General features: G+C 41.4%; 1 protein-coding gene across 1 annotated transcript; it reads right to left on the bottom strand.

Moving 5' to 3' along the window:
• Nucleotides 1–1,361: 1,361 nt before the first annotated feature.
• LOC133977740 (mitogen-activated protein kinase kinase kinase 12-like) lies at nt 1,362–15,999 on the bottom strand. Its single transcript, XM_062416001.1, has 14 exons — nt 15,992–15,999; nt 13,326–13,858; nt 10,488–10,671; nt 9,924–10,115; nt 9,482–9,640; nt 6,987–7,145; nt 6,658–6,766; nt 4,627–4,736; nt 4,193–4,309; nt 3,705–3,842; nt 2,778–3,489; nt 2,269–2,336; nt 1,660–1,960; nt 1,362–1,448 (listed from the first exon to the last, which is right to left on the bottom strand). Exons 2-14 carry the CDS (start codon nt 13,816–13,818, stop codon nt 1,362–1,364), a joined length of 2,829 nt encoding a protein of 942 aa, XP_062271985.1. The 5' UTR covers nt 13,819–13,858; nt 15,992–15,999.
• Between the last annotated feature and the right edge of the window lie 737 nt (nt 16,000–16,736).

Genomic DNA, 16,736 nt, shown 5'->3' with positions numbered 1-16,736 from the left:
ATCCATGGTTATCCTATTTTGGTGTATTGTGTCCCTGTCCTCCACACTGTATTCTTTCAGTTATTGAACATCTGCCAGCAGTCTATCTTTTGCTGCATTTTCCCCTCTGTGGATGGAGCTAATGTTTCATTTGGATGATTCACAATTGGTGACACATTCATCTATATCCAATCGGCTATCCACACTTTTTCACAAGCATGCTTTTTTGATGCTATATACACCCTCAGATGCTCAAAAAAAGGTGGTTTTCAAAGTGGTATTGCATTTAATACAGTAAACACCGCAATACTAATAAAAAAGCATGTCTGCCCTGAATGAACCAAGCTGTGGTTCCTTTGACCGGTTATATGCTATGACATACTGTACCAGAGCAGACATATTGCTTTTTTTCTTTGTTCACATGTTGTTCCTCTTTTCTCTGTTGTGATGCTCGGACATGAACAACAGCTACAGTACATTTACTACCATAAGCTTTTTGAGGTTCAAATAGAATAGCGCCACCTAAGTAGAAACATCAGCACCTTTAAATTATACAATCTCACATTTTAAAAATGTGTTCATTTTACAACGTCACATATTTACACCAATATTAAAACACAGAAGTAGAAAATGGCAACATAATCCATGATGGAAATATAAATAAACATGTAAACCATACAAATGAAAAATGTAAACATTGTTTTTTTAAAATATCAATGAATTCACTGTAAAATAACAATAAATTAGTGCATAATGTTCTGAGAAGATTATAACACGATGATCATGAGGAAATCAGTCCATTTCATAAATTTAGTGCAAGCAGCGACATGATCAGCTGTTCCGGTAATGTTGCCTATTAAAAATATTATAGAAGCCCTGGTAGGATTTCATAATGTTCTAATAACATGACATTTTGCAGAAATATGACACGGTTTTTGAAAAAACATGACACAAATTCTCATGACGGAGATAAAAATACAAACTGACATGGAAGTGACAGACACATTAATAGACAGTCGTAGATGGCCTCTTTTAACTGAGGCCTCTGTCGCTGAGATGTCATTTGAAGGGTTTTTGCAAAGCTGATCTTGGGTCTGTTGCTATGGAGGGAACAGAGCGGGCTGCTGCTCTGTCAGCTCAGCTAGTGCCCCAGTTCAGTTTCACATCCTCGTGAATGGGATTTTTTAGTTCTTCCCAGGATGTCAGTTTTTTTAGAGCAACACTCATCATTTTTTGAGGATTTCTTTTGTGTTTATGGTTGTGAATCTTCATTTCCTGCTTTGATGTGATGTCCCTGATCATTACTCAGTGTATTGTAAGAGTGAAAGAGGCATTCAGAGGCCAGATTTGCGGGTGTTTGAGTGGGCCGAGGTGTCATGTTTTCACCAGTTGGTTGGAGGTTGGCTGGGCTCCGCACTGCCTGAATGGTCCAGCTCAGTGCTGTCACAATCAGAGTCATCATACAGGCCCTGGTAAAGAGCAAAAATGTGAGTTATATGAGTTAGAACAGCAATACATACTAGAACATTGATCTTAAATAGCAGATTTGTGAATGGCGACCTATTGTTTGCTTGCCTAGTCCGTAGAAGCCATTTAGTTTCACCTATCTGTTAGCATCTGTCTGTCTATACACTTGCTTAACAACCGCCTCCCCCTTTTTATTCACTGCATATAGCATACCTCATAATTACGGTCATTACTACAGAGCTGGGTCTTGACTTGTCGCAGAGCAGCCTCCTTCTCAGACAAGCCATCAGAGCCCAGCTGGGTTGGGTCAGATGGGTCAGCGGGAATCTCGGAGCCCTGAGATAGCAGGTCGTCGCTCTTGTCATCCAGACGCTCATCAGTGTTGGTGCTGACCACATCGGGTGTGCCACTGTGGGAGTGGTCAGTGGTGTTTCCCTCCTCGCCATCGGAGACGGACAAGTTCTCAGAGCTGAAGGTTGACAGGGACTGACATTTGGACATGCTCACAGGACGCCTGCGGGTTAATGAAATAGGAAAGAGTACATATATGCATGAGTTTTTTTCTGTCATTTCATGGCATTGCTGCATTTATAAGTACAGTACTTCACAGTGGAGAGAAATGATGGGTGGAAAAATCAAGATTGCAGGATGACACAGTCCTCATGGCATATTTAAACCCAAGAGGCTGCAGTTAGTCCTCCATTCAGGCATATTAGGTCAAATAAAACTGAAAATGTGCTTAACTTTTCATTTGTGTTACAGTATGGATGCACAGATGAAAAGGTATGTGTGATATAATGTACAGCTTTTAACAACCCTTACCGTCTTCTTGGCAACTCCACTTCACTGTCCACTTCTCCTTCTTCTTCTTCTGATGACACTCCACGTCTCTGTGGAGATGATTAACAGAAAACATGAAACATCAATGCTGCACACTACACACTAACCACCATCCTGCTAAAACTACTGAGCCATCAAATATGAAATATGACCCTGATGACACTTATACTGATGCTTGATACCACTTCCAGAAAGAATAGTTGATTCAGGTTTTGGGTTCCCCCGAACATGAGGGGAGTCATATGCAGCAAGATTCATTTTTATTACATTTTTGTAATGAGTGCGACATACAAGCACACTCAGTGCAGTGGAATAAACCACCAGCACTGGAAAATTAACTATGCACAGGTGTAAGAAAACACTGATATGAACACTATGTTGCTTAACTGGCAACAAATGACAGTGCTGATTAATCTCTTGTCCCTTTTAAAGTAGAAATCGAACTGATTTTGTGAAACTGAGCACAATTAGTACACATGACTTTCCATTACCTGACTGCGTGTGACTGCTGCTCTGTAGAGCAGTGCTGCAGGAGTGAGGCGTTGACTTCTGGGTGAGCGTGTGATCACTGTCCCATCCTCCTTCTCCTCACCATCATGAGGAATACGGGGGTTCCCAAGAACAGACGTCCTCCCTGCAGCCGCTCCCCGACCACACGGTGAGTCGGGGCTACTGGAGAACGGAATAGATGCTGCATCTTCGCTGGGCGTGTCACTGCGTGGAGGTGTTTCTGCTTGGTCATCAGGCCCTACACCCACGTCTGGGACCTCTTCGGGCCCTCCAGTCCTTCTACTCTCCCCCAGCCCAGCTGAGGCACTCTGACTGCCTGCTCTGTCCAGCCCCGGCCTTACCTGGCCCTTCCTCCTGCCTTCAGCCTCCAAGGTGGTTGAAATGAGATCAGGGCTGGAAGAGGACATCTTTTTCAGCAGGAGGTCATGCTGTAGACCCCTGAGGGCTGCACTGGGGTCTAGATGCTGCTTGCTGCTGGGAACAGATGAGGTGGCGTTAATCATTGCTAAAGAAGAGGAAAGGGTGGCTTTCAGCTGAGCCAAGTCCCCAGTGCTGCCTTTGCCAGCTTTCCTGTAGCGGGGTTTTCCCCTGCGTGAGCGGCCAGGGGAGGTAGAGCCCTTGTTGGGTATCGTGACCTGGGTCATGGATGAGTCCAATTTGGGAAGGATCACCTCTGACTTAAGTAAGTCTGGCCTGAAAAAGACAAGGACAGAGTTTTTTTTTCAACGGAGGAACAAAATAAACTTTTCAATACATTAAAATTCATTAGTTGATATATCCAGTGTATCTTCTACATTCTTCCTCATTTAAATTAAAATAATATTTAAGGTGCACTTAATTTAAGTGCCACTTCATCAAACCATCCACATATAATAGCTGCAAACATGAATAACACTTTACCGCCTCACCTCTTACTGTGGGAGGGCAGTTTTTGAGGTACGTTTCGTTTCTTCATGAGTTTCTCCATGGAGTTGGAGGAGGCTGATTGTCTGGAACTGTGGTGCTTGAAGAGGCTTGGGTACTTTTTGTCCAGCGACTGCTCCCTCCTGATGTTAAACACAAAGCCAACATTCATGTAATGGATGTCGATGAAGGCATAAGAGAGCCCTTTGTTACATGCACCCTGTGTAGACTGGATTTAATAGCTGTTCCCTTAACATTATGGACAAACCTTTATTTATCCATATTTCTCTTTCATTACAGAAACACATACTAACGGATAACAAGCTATTAGTGCAAGGTATTTAAATGATTAAATCCCTAGTTTATTAATGTTATAGTGAGGTTAAGTTTGCACTAAGTAGAACATTTGTATACTGTACTATTCTTTGTCTCCTTGATTTCTAACCATTACTCGTAAGAGGATGTAAGTACAAATCAGTCTCAGTTTACATACTTGAGCAGTTCTCTCTCTTTGATCTCCAGCTGCAGCATGATAGCGTTGAGCTCCATGTACAGATTATTGGCTCTCTCCAGTTTCCTCTCGTAGTGCTCCCGGATGTCCAGTGCATGTCTGTGTGGAGAGGAAGCACACATATTCAATAATGGCATTGATTACTACTTATAATACTGATTTAACTACATAGGGAAACTTTTGTATGTATCTTTTACTTCCTTTTACTGAACATTTTGTAGAGTTTAAAAGATGTAAGTGTTTTTTAAATTCTGTCTTTGTCATGTTGTCCATTTGTAAGTAGGTTTGAAATGTTGCTGTTTTTCAGTCCAACAAAGTCTTAGGAGCTTTACACAGCTACCTTTTTGCACTTTAATTAGTGTGATTAGTATAATTTGTGTATTCTAGTAGTGGAGTCTTTGTTCTATGTATCTAACCTCAGTTCTTCTCTGCGTCGTTTGATCAGCTCCTCATCCAGCCTGTGAATACACGTCCCCTCTGACTTAATCTTCTCAAAGTGGTGCCTGACCTCGTCCCTCCACTCCGCCTGCAGGGACACATAAAACACATCCATCAGAGCAGGTATTAATGACCCGATCGATCTCGGAAACATTTCACCGTCAAAATTTAAAAAACAATAATTTATGTTGACAAGCAAATCACTGTCAGCAATTTAAACTACAACATGAGCTTGTCGTGTTCTTCTCCTTGTAATATTCTAAGTACTATAAATGTACATGTACAGTTTTTAATTTTTGTTTTAGGTTAAATTTTTAGATTACTACACTTGGTGGCTGCTGCCATTCCTAAACTTGCATTTAAGATAACAAAGCTTGGCTTAATTTGCTAATAAATAAATAAGTAAGCTTGATTGCACCGTGGTTTGGTAAAAAAAAAAAAAAAAAAGCAGAGAGATTGGGGTTCATGTGTATCATTGAAACAAAATCCATTAAACTGTTGGATGATAATCAATACCCGTGGAGCAAAACTGAACATGAAATAACATGACATGTACACACACGAAAAAAGCAGTGAGGGCATTATTTTGCACACAGTGGAGCATGACAGCTGTTATCTGATACCTGTCAAATCAAAGGATAAAGGAAGCCAGATATATGTATGTGTGTGTATGTGTGTGTGCGTGTGCATGTGGATGCAGATGCACTTGCACATGTGTATACCTCTTTTGTATGTGTGCATGTGTGTGCGTGTTTCTGTCTGTGCACGAGTGATGCTCTTCTTATTAAGCTAATGGACTCTGTGCGGATTCTTCAATATCTCAAGTCCCCTTTCTATCTCTCTCGCTCTCTCTCTATCTCTCTCGCTCTCTCTCTTTGCTCTCTGCTCCCCACCATTAAATAAATCAATACACTCCAGCAGCAAATACTTCTTTCTAACGTCACAAGAAAAATCCATTATGGGGCAGAGGAGAGAAACTGGGGAGGGCTGCAGAGGGAGGGGAGTAGGGCAGGGATAAAGAAATAAAGGATCAAGGATAAGTGGAGAGAGCAATAGAGGTTTGTGTTTTGCACCATGAGATATAACCAGAGGAAGAGGCAGCGGTTTGCTTCTAATAGGAAATCTTATTTCTACTGTTTGTGAGCATGAGTGTGTCTCTAGATTATCAAGTTATAAACAGATCAGACTGAGTAAAGACGTATCATCCATATATTCATATATTTCTAAGTCTTTTGTCCTTCATGTGCTTGTGCTTGCAGTGGTCTAACATATCTGTCAGGGGCCCCCATCCCCCATCCAATAACAGGCCGACACACACACCCTCCTTCTCATCACACAGACCTTCTCCATCACGCTTTTATGTGATGGAGGTTGAAAAGACCAGAAATCATCACTATCACGTAACAAGCAAGAAAGGAATTAATGGCACCAACAATAATTTGTTGTGATTGAAAGAACATGTATTATTAGTGGGTTCCCAAGGGGCTTGGGGCCCCAATGCAGCTGCATGCTCTACACTGTCTATAGTAACTGTAGCAGACTGGGAACAAATGGCAGTAGCTTGACAGCAAAATGATTTTAGAGATACTGGATGGAGTTGACAGGAGGTTTTCTAGTGGAATAATGAGCAGAGCTCATTTATGTAACTCACCTGAGGCATCAGATCATTTATTTTTTATTTATATTTGCTGAGGGAGAATGTGACTTGATAAATTATTGTTCTGAATTATATTTTCCCATAATTCTAAACACAGTATATAATCAAGGCTTTGAATGAAGTGCTGTTTTTTGCGCATTTTCTATGTTCATGTTTAAAATAGTGCTTGATAAACAGTAAAAAAAACAATCTAATTAGACTAAATTATATAAAGTGTGTTCTGGTGGCTTAGGGTTTAAGATGCTGACCATGAAGGATAATTTCATTGGTTCAAGTCTGGCTTTCTCTCCCTCATTTCCTTCTATCTGCTATTAAAGCTTAGGAAGTAAAATAAGTGTTGAAGGAAGCTCACCTGGGATTGGAAGTACGTTTCTTGTGGTGTTGATAAGATGTCCGCTGAGGCGATGTCCAGATGGAGGAGAATCTGTCTGAATGAAGGCCGGTTTCTTGGCTTGCAATTCCTATGAACAGTTCAAACAAATATTGTGTCAGTGATGCAACTGACACTAAAGAAAATGACACCTCCTCTCCTTTTAAAGTGTTTTCTTTTCTTTCCTTTCCTTGATCACTTTAACTCTCTCCACCTTCTTAAGGTTTCTAACATTATTATTACATCTTAATGCTAATGCCTCAACTTTCTTTATCCGTATCATTCTCCTCTCTCTCCTCCTGCGTGCTCACCAGCATTGCCTCAGGAGCAGTTTGAAGCTGTCGGGGCAGCTATCAGGTACAGGCAGCTGCAGACTGTTGTTGCCCACTCCCCAGATGATAGCAGAGGAATCCACATCCTTATAGGGCACCTCTCCTGTCAGCATCTCCCACAGCACGACGCCAAATGACCTGCAGACAGATAGGGCATATTTATTTTCAGACACATTGATAACAGATGGAAGGCAGCATGACTAAAATGTCACACTTTTAACTTTTCGATAACAAATCCTGCTTATACTGTTGAGACTCTAGCAACTTTTATCTTTAATAAAGTATCCATCTATCTTTGATACTGTAGAAAGTTATCTTCTAATGTATAAGTCTTTGATGCTGATGCCTTTTGGATAGTCTTTGGTGGATAAAATGCAATATTATTAAAGTTTGATTCCAAACTAGTCAATTTATTTACTCCTTGATAAATACATCACAGCTCCAGAAAACAGTTGGTGAAAAATGATTTAGATTTTCCAACTTTTTCCAAAATGTCCATCAGTTCAGTGTTTCATTAATGAATTTGGGCTCCGTCTCTATTTTGTATGGGACCAAGAAAGTGGGCCCATGGGAAGGTTAGGTAACTAAGGAAAGTCTGTTGTTGGTGACTCCATGGGTTGCCACGGTGACCATGTATCCAAGGTGCCAAGAGCATCAAACACAGCACTGGGTAGGGGGGAGGTGATGTTGAGTTTACATGTGTATTTTTAGTGTCTCTCCATCTCCTTGTTTATCATTTATGATGTGAATACAGAAGAAGAGAAGACGATCTGGTACTTCTTCTCAACACGTTTTTACCACCACTAAATGAAATAGCTGTTAATTAGATGATGGGTTACAACTACTGTATTGGTGTATTCCTGCACAGTATGATAATCATTGGGTAATGTGATTATTGATGCACAATTCAACACTTGTCATGAAATGAAATTTGTTATGCATGTCATACATACCCAGTAGCTATATAATCATACTGAAGCCCAATCTTGCTGTATTATATTTCAATTTGCAATGTAGCATGATAATAGTGTAGGTCACATCATCTTCTGTCATTTTGCAACATCTTTTTGTGTGTTTTTTGTGTTTAGGGATAATGACGTCAGTTGATATGTTGGTTGGTCCCCCACCTAGGTCCATTAGTGGATGGATTGTCAAAGAATATTGTACAGACATTCATTGTTCCCAGATTGCCGCCATGAAGTTCACATATGTGTTATTGTTTGGGGGGTTTTTTAAAACGATTTTTTTGTGTCTTTTTTGGATAGAGAATAGTGAAGTGGCAGACAGGAAACAAGGGGACGCAGATGGGTATGGCTTGCAACAAAGGTCCCTGGCTGGAATCGAACCAGCAACATTGCTGTAACGTAGCATGTGCAGTAACCATTTGGCTTCCAAGACCCAACAAATGTGGGCCAAGTGGAAGCCACAATTTAGAGTGAGTCTCTTCCTCAGAATCCCAGAATTAATTGTAATCACTTTGGTGATTTAAAGAGCCCCCACAGACATGTTTTAAGATATGTATATACATTTAAATAATAATTCTCTGTATGTTTTGTTCACAAGAAAAGTTGTTAAAATCCTTAAAATGACATCTACTCTCGAATTTTTGTTGCTGCTTTTTTGACCTTCTTATTGTGTGTGTGTATTTGTTGGCCTGTGTGATGAGGTGCTGCATGAAATCGCCCCTGAAGTGATGAATAAAATATTGAATAGAATTCAGTTTAATCTAGGAGAGGTTATATTTTGTTGTAGTTCATTTGAACTGAATCACCTTATAATGTGTTAATATTCAGTTCTTCCTGTCTCCATTTTAATATAGTCCTTATATAAAAGTCAGAAAGGAACATGAGTTGTACCAGCTATCGCAGTATTTCAGCACAAAACAAAACTACATACAACATAACATAGTACTTAACAATTGGCTTGGCCTACTATCAAGTGATTTACATAAATTTCAACCGAAGTGTATGGTATATACAACCATGCTTTGCTTTCTTTCTACATCAAAAGCTTTTTAATCCTATTTTCACTTCTCTGCTAATGCACTGCTGGCCCTGGGCCAAACCATCCACAGGCTTGGAAGGTTATTCCAGCCTCTCCTGAGCACTGCAGCATCTGGCAAATCAATTATTAAATTAGCCAGCGTTCCTTTCAGGACGGAGAGGAAGACTGATGGAGGGATGTAAAGAGAGGGAGAAAGAGAGGGAGAGAGAGGGAGAGAGAGGGATAGTATTGTGGGGGAGATCAGGACTTAACACAGGGCAACCCATCAGATATGGCAGAGGCCCTATACAATTTCATGTAATGAGATATTGTACATAATACTGAATAGATTTTCTGGATTTTCTATACTGTAGTAGGCTGTAACTAATGAGATTCTATGCTGATCCAATGACAGATAAGACAAATCATAAGGGAACACTGCAAAGGCTCACAAATGCAAAAAGGACAGTTTAAAAGGATGCAACACCTACCAAATATCCACCTTCTCTGAGACAGGCTCATTGCGTATGACCTCAGGAGCCATCCAGGCCACCGTACCGGCAAAGGACATCTTGGTACTCTTGTCACTGAGCTCCTTGGATGTACCAAAATCAGAGATCTTCACTGCATCATCATAGGTGATGAGCATGCTGAAAAGACACATTGGATGCCGTTTATCAAGTTTTTGTTTAACTGTTTGGGGGACAGGGTTAGTTATGAAAATGTTCACCACATTTACACCAAACAACAAACATCCGTTTCTCCCGTTCTAACAAAACACATAATTTTTCCATGTTGGTTAGCTCTTTTATAAGTTTGCCAATTAGTTATAACATCTCAAATAGGCTGATCCGTGTGTATCTTTCTAAATGCTGGAAAACTGTAGAAATACACATCACTATGCCAAAATTACACCAGGTCCATAAAACTCACTTTGGTGACTTGAGGTCTCTATGGATGATCTTGTGGAGGTGAAGATAGTTCATGCCACCAGCGATACCCATGGCCCAGTCCATCAGAAGTGATGGAGTGATCTTCCTGCCTGCTCTCAGTACCTCATATAGCTGTCCTTGGGCGCAGTACTCCATGAGGATGCAGTAACATGGAGCCTGGGTACAGATACCTCTGAGAGTGTGAAGAAGTATGAACAGTATGTTAGGACAGTGCATATTAGAGTTGTTACAATTCCTGTAATGAATGGAAACTGACAGATTTTATGTAATTTATGTTATGTATGTTTAAAACCTCTTAAAACATTCTGCACAATAAACTAAAGCCCACTTAATTAATTAGTTATACAATAACTACAGAATGCATTAGCAGCAGTACATTAGAGATAATAAACAAGGAATGATGGTTTCATCAAGGACAAAGATCACAAAAAAAATGTAATGCAAACACAAGCTAGTCTTCAACAAACATGTTCTCAAATATTACTCAGCATATTAATGGCAAATGTCTCATGATATCATAAACCAATTGATAGTTTTTACTAACTTGAAAGTGATGATGTTGGGGTGTTTGAGCTTGCGCAGGTGCTTGATGTCTGTCTCCTTGATGTTCCGCACTTTCTTCACAGCCACTTCCTGTCCGTGCAGTTTTCCAAGAAAGACGGCACCCTGGGCTCCACTGCCCACCCACTGCAGGTCCGATATCTCCTCAAACGGGACTTCCCATGCCTCTGAGATTGGGGAAGAAGATTGAGGCAAAGTGGTTGGCGAGCTTATCGCTGTACTAAAATCTCAATTATGAATGTAAAACAGGGCGATGATTGTATTTAACTGTACAGATTACAGGTCAATTTCACCAAGTCGAATTACGAAACTGGGCTGCTAACTAATATTCTTAAATTCAGCTGATGCTTCATATTAACTGTTACATTAAAAACTAAACATCAATGCAAAAGAAATATCCCTTAGCTATGAAAGTGGTGTTGCTTCAGTGGGACCACCATATTTTACTTAAAAATGTCAACTTAATATCACAACAGTTATTGGATGGATTACTTTGATGGTCCTGTAACATGTCCTCTAGCTAAACCATAAGGTTTGTAGTTCAGAATTACATAACATGTGCTACAGATATTCATTGACTTATTCAGTAAAATGCTTTGACATCTACTGGACTAGCACATCATTTTGTTCAGACATTCATGGTTCCCAGATGATACATTTGATCTTACTCAGTTAGGACCAGATCTCAGTAAAACCTTCAATCAGCCTCAACTTTGCTTTCGTTCTAATTGGCAAATGTTCACATGCTAATAAACTAAACCATATGGAGAACCTGGTAAATATTATCTGCTAAACATCAGCATGTTAGCATTATCACTGCATGCAAATGCTATCAAATACAGCCTGACAGAGCTGCTTGTGTAGATGTAGACTACATGTCTTGTTTCAGTGCTATATATACATAGTGTTATATGTTAAAATGCTAATGAAATTTAGATAGAAACATGTTCAGCTGCCACATATATTCAGGAACTATATCAAAAGGTAAAGTAATTACACAAAGAAAGAAAAAAAGTCTTAAACCAAAGCTGTAGGTGAAGCACCACCATCTATATAAATCTGTGACAGTTAAACCTGTTGTAAGCCGTGCCTCATGCAGTCAACACTGAACCCAGGTTGATATCTTGTTCTGTTGTTGAACCTCACTTTAACCTAAGACTCGGGGTGCGCAGGCAGACATACAGGAAGCTCTAATCTCCTGTGGGTAATTCTCCCTCAGCCTCCTAAATCCTGCTTAGTGCCATTGTGGGGCTGATGCGAAACAGGGGTCCAATGCTCAGGAGGGGGTTAGAGGAGGGAGGGGATTTGAGAGCCTAATGTGGATGTATAGTGAACAGAGAGGTGGAGGGGTAGTGACGGTACTGGTGATGGTAGCTAGCTCTGAGTGTGTGTGTGTGTGTGTGTGTGTGTGTGTGTGTGAAAATAAAGGAGGATTCCCCAAGGGTTGACAGGGGTCCATGTGGCCAAAGACAGGCTGTTAATACAGAGAAAATATACAGCCTGCTTTACTGCTGTTCTCAACCCCAGCAAAGAACATTTATCATATTAATAAGGATGATATGAATGATTAATGCTCTGCAGTGATTGATTGAGGGTTCAGTGTCTAATGAGCCCCTCAAATTTTCCACAAAAAAGACATAAGGACATATCTGATACCCCAGACTTTCCCTCAGCTTTCTTTGTTTGGTCGGAAAATTTGAGGAAATTTAGCACATCATTAGGCACCCCACAATCCTTTAGAATCAATAATAGGACAGACAATTTTCATGTTTTCTCTTGTCCTACATTGTTCCTTCTGATCAAAGCTTAAGAATAGGGTATTGTCATTGGCAGGCAGGCATTCAGTTACAATACCCCTATTTATTGTATTCTATTTTACAATATCCTTTTTGCTCTCGTCAGTGTGGGTGACTCCCTGTGATGCTGCATAGAGGAGGGGAACAGCGAGGTGCAGATGGGCTGGGAGTGATAACAGCACAGGATGAAAAGGAGTGGAAAGGAGACAAAATGAGAAATGCAAAGAGGAGGGGGGTGGAGGGCAGAGAGGAGATGTGGAAGTCAAATATAAAAGGGCGATAAAATATCAGAAGGCTATAAAGACAAGGAGAGATATAAATCTGCCACCTTTGTGACTGATATATGACGCTGTATTTATTTTTATCAAGTTTGCGTTTGGCATCTTATCTGACTTTATATGTTCATGTCAGTATTAGAAATTAAGTGTTCCTATTTGTGGACGTGTTTATGTGTGTGCATTCATCCTTGGGCGCATGCTCACATTTGTGTGTGTGCTTGTGTGTGGGGGTGTGTGTATGCGTGTGTCAGGTTTGCGTTAATAGAGATGAGAGGCGCAGGGTCAGAGCGTGGCCATGCATAATTCATGAAGCAGATTTGGCAGAGGAGTCCCAGGGGAGCTCCGCACCATTGTAGTGGCTGCAGACATAAACAACACAGCGTCGCAGGGAGCTAGTTTCATTGGGGGAGTAGCAGTGGGGAGGAGGTGGGGTGGGCAAAAGCAGGTGACCTGATGGGGGGGAAAATATCAGGGGAAAATAAGCCCTTTGCAGCTTTGATTGAGTCTCTCTCATTCTTAACGTCAAGGAAAGTATTTGTTTACAACATGGCCTTTGTGGGAGTCATTTTTCTACCAACTGTTTAATGTAATTAAACTGGGGGATAAGATCATTTAATTAGCATATCAAAGTGTCAGACTGGAATTAAATGGGGGGTAGTGGTTGTTTTTATTGGAATTCTCAAAGCAATCATTCATTCAACTGTATGCTGGAGTGTCCCATGAAATGGTTTGGACAGCTAGACTTACCATCCAGGTTGTGTTTGTGCTCTGTGGAGTAGGCTTTGCCAATCATTGTCCAGACAGGCCGCAGACACCCAAACAACCCCTCCAGAAACCCTCCTCCCCCTCCGTTAGACTGGCACTGTAGCCTGGCAGCGTCCGCCTGGCTCCTGACCGCGCTGCTGTCCATCTCCTGCCCCTCTCCCTCCGTCCTTCCAGGACACCCATCATGATCGTGGAGCTTCAGGACACTGTTGGCAAAGTGTTCTTGTTGTTCCTCGCTCGGTGTCTGGTTTTGCCCAGTAGTCTGCCCTTCTCCTCCTCCACCCCCAGGCTCAACGGCGCCCCCGGTATCTATGGAAAGGACGTTGCGAAGGACGCATTGGGTCGGGGTCAAGTCCATTTCTGGGGTGCAGGGTGTTTCGGCATCGAGCCGCCGAAAGGATGGGGGATCAGACAGGGGTGAGTTGAAGCCGGAGAGAGAGGGTGAAGGGGCACGAGGTTCATGAATTAGTGCCATGAGGGACAGTGGTCGTCCGAACAACTCGAGAACTGGGAGCCTTCACAAGACCAAACACAGAGAGAAGGAAAGAAAGAGAATGGAAATTGTTACAAATCAAATAAAGTTAAATCATTGCCATTACCCTCTGAGCGCTCCCAATGGCATGGCCGATTTAGCTGAATATTGAAAGGAGAGTGTCATCTCTGGATGATAATTTAGGCCTATTATAAGTAGAAACAGTAGCTATGGTTACTAAACTATCATTACTGGCAGTGAAACTCAATGAAGCACTACAAATTGCTCAAGTCTGATCCAAGCAGCTCTGAACTACAGTATCTGTAAAAGCAAGGAAGAAAATCAGCCTTGAGCAATGATCAGTATCACAGAAATGCACATTCATGTTTTCTGTTCTCATCTGGTTCAAGTCATTTTTTGTTTTGTCGTATCACTCAAGCGCTGCTGTGTTTTCTATTCAAACGACTGTGTGGTTTTCAATAAAGGATTACACAACAGAGAGTACACAACTACAGTACACCTTGAATCAATAGATGCAGGTTTGGTAAATATATATTTGTCAGAGAGAGCTATGTATTTTTTAAATTGTTGGTCAATTTTGAAACACAGATGCCTCTTAATATCTCTCAGAAATTGTGATCTATTGCTTGCTACAGACAGGTGAAGGTAGGATTACATGGTTATCACTACACAGCCTAGCAATTGATATTTACTAATGAGTGTCTAAAGATGTCAAATTATAACTAGAAACATGAAACATGATCCACTATGTGTGGATAAAATGATCAGCCTGTCTGGACCATGAATCTGAGGAAACCTCAGCATGGACAATATGAAACCCCTCTAATGTCAGTTTGACAAACTTTAATATTGCCGGTGCAGCATCACAGAACCTGATATAAACAATTTCTCTGTATGTCTTACAGAATATTATATAAATATTGAATTGCTGTTGGTTTAGCATGTTAACAGTTTACAAACCAAAGTTCACTAGGAAGAATAGTGCCACATCCATATTTTCATACAATCATACATTTGAGCAAGAATGTTAAAATGTATGAGATCAAATGATAGCTGTACTGTAGCATAATGAGGGAATTCTGCACGCCTCTTCAAAGCTTGACATTTCTCCAAGGACAACAGCATATACACGCTCGACTGAGGATGAAAATGCATTATTTCTTGTCAGAGTCTTTTGAAGTGATCCACTCCTCCTCTGCGGCTTGTGACAAGTCAGACTAAAGAGGTGACAGGTTTTACCCACTTAGTGGAGTAAAGATACAAATGAAAAGCCATAACAGCACCAGCATGATTTTGTTGTTGTAACAAAATAAACGTGTTTGTGCTTTTAGAATAACACAAACATGGAGCATGTTTCCAAAGCATCAGCCTAAGGGCGCACTCACACTAGGCAATCGTAGTGATTGTGAGGTGCACTTCAGGTACTGTCCACATCCCAGTCTGTTTGAAGGTCAATTTGAATCAAATTACTAAGCCAACATGCTATTACAGATCATTATATCGACCAGCCTACTGCGACAATTACTCTGACTTAAAGTAATGTGCCTGCATCTAATGTATGAGCCATCAGCCCAGTGTGCCATGATAGCCTACCACTACATACTGCATGTATATAAAAAAACCCATCTATAATTCATAAATAAGAAGAGAAAAATAATCCAAACCCAGTCTGGAGGATTCATTAACCAAACCACAACCATAAACCGTAAAGCCTGGAAAAAACATGCTCATTATAATTTCCTGCGCAGAGAGAAACGCAACCACTGAGACACATCTGGTGTCTGAAATCCGGAATAATCACACATCATTCACATTCGACTGATCCTGTCTGCTAATAGTCCTGCTCTCCTGCTCCCACTTTATTTATTTCCGAGGTATCAGCTGCGGGAAGTGCAGGAGCAGGATACGGTCGGTTACAGGCCAGTGCATTGTGGATGTATATCGGAGGGCTTTCTTGCGTGCATCACCGCGTCTTCTCGCACCTCCTGCGGTTAAGATCCCCGGTGCACCAGCGGAGCATCACAATAAAAAACTAAAGTTACATCCAAACACACTATTGCTGCTTATATTAAGAACATGGACGCGTTATTTGGTGCTCTGCTTTCTGTCTCTACCTGCTTATCCGACCAGCTGTAATGTAAAATCCGTTTCCTACCTCAGTGCTGACAGCTGAAGTCCATCGCTGGTAACGCTTTTTCCCACTTTAGTTTAGAGATCAAAATCTGATAATAACCGCCTAATACTTCTTCTTTTCTGAGTCAGTCTGTACAATTAACGACTCCTCCTCCTCCTCCTCCTTCTATCTGCATCCGAGGTTTCTGAGCCGTGGATGACTGGAGGTCTGCGTCTCTGCAGCGTTTATTCCAGTGAGCAGTAAACACAGCTCCAGCTACGCTCCCTTGGTTCGCTTGTTTTTCTGCTTCTGCACCTCCTCCTTCTTTTCCATTCTCCTCTGAGGATGCAATCTGCGCACACTCAGGAATTTATACGGCTGCTGTATCTCACCTATAGTAAACAGGACGGGGAGAGCGGACAGGAGGAGAGAGAAGAGGAGGGGAGGGATGGGAGGTGGGGGGTTGGGGGCAATGTTGATGTCCTATCAGAGAAGAAATGCGCTGTGACGAGCCCAGTCCGGTGAGACACGGGACAACCGCAGGTAAACGGGTTTATGAGACTACTCTTAGGCAGGGAGGGGGGGTCAGCCGGTATGTGAGGTGATCAAAATGATGTCATCTCCAAAGCATGCAGCATTTGACTGGACAGCACCATGTAAATCCCTTCAAGCCTTATTAACGCCCTCTGTATCGAGCGTAATTGGTGCATAATCTGCGAACAGCCCGTCTGCCACAGAGGGAACATGAAGGAAGGGCAAGTCGGGTTTTTTTTTAAATTTTTTTGTA

This window comes from Scomber scombrus, chromosome 3 (assembly GCF_963691925.1).
Source record: "Scomber scombrus chromosome 3, fScoSco1.1, whole genome shotgun sequence".
Taxonomy (NCBI): Eukaryota; Metazoa; Chordata; class Actinopteri; order Scombriformes; family Scombridae; genus Scomber; species Scomber scombrus.
Note: the sequence above shows the minus strand (reverse complement) of the source record. Positions and strands in the feature narration are given on the sequence as shown.

Excerpts from the sequence above, each read along its gene's own strand:
- LOC133977740 (XM_062416001.1), bottom strand. The coding sequence starts at position 13,818 with ATGGCACTAATTCATGAACCTCGTGCCCCTTCACCCTCTCTCTCCGGC. Across the intron at positions 10,116-10,487 it reads CCCAACATCATCACTTTCAA|AGGTATCTGTACCCAGGCTC; the intron begins GTTAGTAAAAAC and ends TCACACTCTCAG. Across the intron at positions 1,449-1,659 it reads GTAATGACCGTAATTATGAG|GGCCTGTATGATGACTCTGA; the intron begins GTATGCTATATG and ends GCTCTTTACCAG.